We start from the raw sequence: 4,972 nt of genomic DNA, 5'->3' as shown, positions 1-4,972 counted from the left end.
ACCACATAGGCTTGTTTGACGGACTCATAGACAAACTTAACAGAATATGGTATTTTGTAAAGTTTGAGGGGCAAAGTGGGAGGAATGAAGTTTCAGGGGCAAATTGTGAAGTTACTTTCAGGGGGCATTGACGCGAATAAGCCTTATATATATATAAATCCTTTAAACTGTACTTTGGAACCAAAAAAAAAAAACAAAGGTGTTCAGCGGCTTTGATAGATTTTGATACAAAATATAGGCAATAAGTTATGATTATTCTGATTTCTTGTATCAGTGATGGATCCTTCTAAGTCCCAAGAATAGGTAAAAGAACATATATTGGATAACATAGAATAAGTAATTTTCCATACATCACCAAATGTATACCTAAATTAACTTGTGTAAGTTGATATATACCTGAAGTATTCTTTCAGCGAAATAACTTGTTTTTGGATTATATATTTATCAACAAAAAACTTTAGGCCAGGAAAATACCATATCAGTTTCTATATTGTATTTTATTTTTGTTTTAGATTTGTTGATTTTCACATATATGTACTTTGAATTTTATGGAAAATTTAATATAGAGCTTTATAGTCTTTTAGAAAATAGCCATTTAAATGTTCCATGGACTATAAGTTTTCCAATAGCTGAAGTTTTTTTGGCCTAAGTATGGGTCAGGTTCATATCTCTAGTGACTATTCATATCTCTAGTGACTAGAGCTGAGAGGGAGAACCTTTAGAATATGTGGTATATAAACACATGGACACCTTAACCTGTAAGTTGATTTTGCAAGTATAAGTTGTACACATGAGTTTAACATTGTATAATGACGAATGCATTTACATTGAATCACTTTCAATTAAACTTGAGTATTGGAAGCACAATCAGCCTTCCATTTTACAGTGTGGTCGCAAGATGGCAGCACTTTATTTTTTAAAAAAAGATGAGATATATATTACAGAAAACAAAAATCAAACTACAATTCGGAGTAGCACAACATTCACAACATAGCTTTCACACACAAATTGATAACAAATACGACAAACCAGAAACTGTAAACTAGCTTTGTACAATGATACCCCTTGTATTACTTGAGCAAGGGAAGAGTACGTATTTACAACATGCAAGCCAAGCAAGAGAGAAAAATTGGTATACGATATACATACATACATACATACATACATACATACATACAACATAATTAATATCAAGTTGAAGTGAAATATAGTTGAATTATTACTTCCAACGAGTTTCAAGTTCATGGCTTTTCATGACAGAACTGGGTTGAGTAAAGTTTTCTCCCTCACTCAAACCCTCTAAAGGGTAGACCTCCCACCCACACTCTCTCCAGAAGGTGAAATAAACTTCTGGGATATGTGCAACTTTCCAGTAATCATTATTGCCTTGTTCATCTGGGTGCAGTGTCTTGATTAATGTCTCTGGCATATCAAAAAATTCAAGCACCTTTAGTTTCAGCAGGTATTCGATTCCTGATGGCACCTTCTTCAGTGATTTACAGCGCTGGATACTTAGCTTCTTAATACAAGGCAATGCTCCCACCTCCACCTCTATGCATCTAAGTTGGTCAAATTCATCGATGCCTAAATGTTTGAGCTTCTTAAATCCTCCAGCCCCAAAACATAGTGTGTCTCCTTCAAACACCTGAGATAATTCAAGATGTACTAGATTGGGCAAATACTGAAGGAATGCAAGTGGTTCATCCTTCAACCTACTCCATTTCAAATATAACCTGACAAGGCTATGAAGAGAAGGAATCCAGTGAGGTAATGTCTCCAATCGTCCCCGCAAGTAGAGCCGCTGAAGCAGTAGAGGAGGAGAAGAAAGGTGCTGCAAATCAATGATCTCATCCTCTTCTACTGAAGTTATGGACAATGCGCAAAGTTTGGTTAGCTTTTCAATGGATGAGCAAAGAGCCTTTCCATCTTTTTTCCTCAGCTGCACAATGCCTAACCTTCGCAACTGAACTAGTTTTCCAAGCTCTCTCAATATGGCACCACCATCTTGGTTTGCCTTAATGAAACAAAGCTTTTGAAGAGATGTTAAAGCCCCTATTTTTGCAGCAACCTTAAAACCATATTTTGAGTGAAAATCTCCGTAAGGTACAAATTCATACCGATATACCAGGAGATGGCGTAGATGTTGGAGTTTCAGGATCTCAACAGGGAGTTCATTAACCAGAGAGTGTTTAAGATCCAAAGTCTCTAGGTTTTGAAGCTTCCCAATAAAACTTGGAATGGTTTTCACCTTGGTACCTTTCAAGCTCAGATACTTCAAAAAGAAAAGGTTGACAACTTCAATTGGGAAAACATTTAGAGCCGAATTTTGCAAATCCAAAACATTAAGAAGCCTAAAACCCCCTTGGAAAGATGTTTGAAGTAATGGCTTCTCAGCAACTCTGAACATAAACAAAGAACGTAGTTGTGAAGCACACCTGTTTTGCTGTACATATTGCAGCGAGTTGTGTATTGACAGGCGCCGGACTTTATCAGGCCACGCTATATTTTGATCTTTAGCTATTGTGGCAAAGTTCTGATCCCTTATCTTAGAGGTGATAATCTCTCGGAAGAGATCATGAACACGAAAGTTCTTGACCCTTCTATCAGAAGTTGTCTCTGCTGCTTGTATCATGCCTCTATTCAAAAGTTCATTGACATAGTCCTCTGCAACATCTTCCAGTGTTTTGCCTTCTTTTGCTTCGATGAAGCCCTCTGCTATCCATAATCGAATAAGTCTCATATGCTCAATCAGATGGTCTTCAGGAAAGATGCTCAAATACAAGAAGCAAGATTTTAGATAGTAAGGCAAATCGTTAAAACTGAGTGAAAGTACTTTTTTCAGGTCCTTGAGTTTGTCATTTCCCTCAATTTCAGCCCCAAGACTATGGCCAACCATCTCCCACTCATCAATCCTGCGCTTGTCTTTGGTAGTCAAAACACCACTGACCGCCACAATTGCAAGGGGCAGGCCCTCACACTTTTTTAAGATAAAATTACAGACATCCTCCAAATGTGGAGGGCATGAGTTCCCCTGGAATGTCTTCTTGCATAGAAGCTCCCAAGACTCTGTTGGGGCCAAGGGCTCCAAATTGTAGACTTTACCTCCAGATTCTACACTGGTTGTAGAGGCTACAGCTGCATTTCGAGTAGTGAGTATGACTCGGCTGCCACAAGTATTGTTAGGCAGTGCATATTTGACAGCATCCCATCCGTACAGGTGCCATACATCATCTAAAACAATGAGATACCTCCTTTTCTGCAGGAAGTCCTTGATTATTGTTTTCAGCTGGTTGGTACTCATGTTATTGATTCCTTGTGGAACTGGCCTTCGGATTGCTTGGTGGAGTTGTTGAACCATGCCTTTGAGGAGTTCCCCTAGTTTGAAAGACTGAGTAACTGTGATCCAAGCACGTACTTTGAAATGTTTCTTCACTTGTGCAGCATCGTAGACTTGCTTCGCCAAGGTAGACTTCCCCATTCCTCCCATTCCTGCCACGGAGACTACTTCACGTCCAGAACCACCCTTGACCAGCCACCCAACCAGCTGCTTTATAGGCTCATCGATGCCCACTATATCTGTTTTCTCCAAAAGTAGAGCATCTCCTCGATGGTCCTCCCACATGTTGCCTGCACTTGTTGAGCCCCAACCTTGTTCAGCCATGTTGAATTTGTGACACAGTCTCTTATGAACCTCCGAGATTTTTCTGATTCTCGAGTTGATGCCTTTTAGCTCAGATGCTATTCGGTATCGAGCTTTTGTGTTCTTGATACAACAAGACAGCCTATGGATTGAACCATATAACCCCTCGCCATGATCATGTGCCTGGAGAAGTGTAAATTCATCAAGAACATCTTCGCTGTCGTGAGCAATGTCTCTTAGTTGCTTAATCCATACTTTGAGTTCCTCATCACTCTCTTCAAATGCATCAGCAACCCTCAGGAAAGCAGTCATGCGCTCCAGTTCTCCTCTCAGATACACAATTTCTTCCCTAACCCCACTCAAAACTTGCAATTCATTTTCAAAAAGGGGTGCAAGCTTATCCAGCAGAAACTTTACTGCACTCTCTGCCATTAATGCTCTCTTTACTCACTCTCTTTTATTACCCTTTCTTCCTCATCTTATTTTCCGAGATCAAAATCTGGGGTTATATATAATTGAAAGGCAACTTGGAATATTCAAAAGAATATGTAGATGCCTTTCTGTGTAAGTAACCAAATTGAAGAAGTAACAGCGACAGGATTGTACAAATTTCCAAGTCAGATTGTTCCATGCAGTTCAATGACATCCAAGGAATTTTCTTGGAAAATGACTTAAATTTCATAAATCCAACTTGTTAATTAGTTTGTAACCTTCATCATCTTTTCCTTTGTGATCAGCTCATCCACAAGATCAGTTTGCTGACAAGATGCTTATCACTTTGTGTGCCATTGCAAATAAATAATAGCATGATTACCATTTTGGCATTTTCCAAACATGCAAACAATCACATCATAAAATAAAACAATTATGTAAAGAATTTCTTTTAGCCAGTATATGAAAATTCCCACCAGCTACCATCTTTCAAATATGTTAAATTTTGTGACCTCTATTAAGTTCCTAGTAATGGAAACTTATTTCCATCTCCTTCTACACGAATTTTCCTAGTTACTACTTTGTAATTCAGTAGGCATGCATGTGTCCCTATCGCAAGCAGTCGCTGTCGTGGTTGCTTCTGCATCCAATAGATCCCAGAAATTGCTGGATCATTTCATCCGTTGACTCTGTATATTAGAGATTATTTAGTCTTAGTCAAAGCACAAACTAGTTTTCCTTGAAAATCTCATGAAAATGAATGCATATTGTATGGCTTATATTTTTTAGGAGCTAGTCTTTTTATTAAAATTCAATATATATAAAAATAAATAAAAAATGAACCCAAGTAGAATGACCAGTCCTCACTGCTTTGAAACCTTTGGGGAAAGTTTGTGGCAA

The 4,972-nt window shown here is 38.3% G+C and overlaps 1 protein-coding gene across 1 annotated transcript; it reads right to left on the bottom strand.

Moving 5' to 3' along the window:
- Positions 1-973: 973 nt before the first annotated feature.
- LOC147273386 (disease resistance protein RPM1-like) lies at positions 974-4,127 on the bottom strand. Its single transcript, XM_086227659.1, has one exon. The coding sequence runs from the start codon at positions 4,070-4,072 to the stop codon at positions 1,220-1,222; it is 2,853 nt and encodes a 950-aa protein (XP_086083785.1). The 5' UTR covers positions 4,073-4,127; the 3' UTR covers positions 974-1,219.
- Positions 4,128-4,972: the final 845 nt, after the last annotated feature.

Source organism: Dryas octopetala, chromosome 9 (assembly GCF_963921425.1).
Source record: "Dryas octopetala chromosome 9, drDryOcto1.1, whole genome shotgun sequence".
Lineage (NCBI taxonomy): Eukaryota > Viridiplantae > Streptophyta > Magnoliopsida > Rosales > Rosaceae > Dryas > Dryas octopetala.
This window is presented reverse-complemented; position numbering and strand designations above follow the sequence as displayed.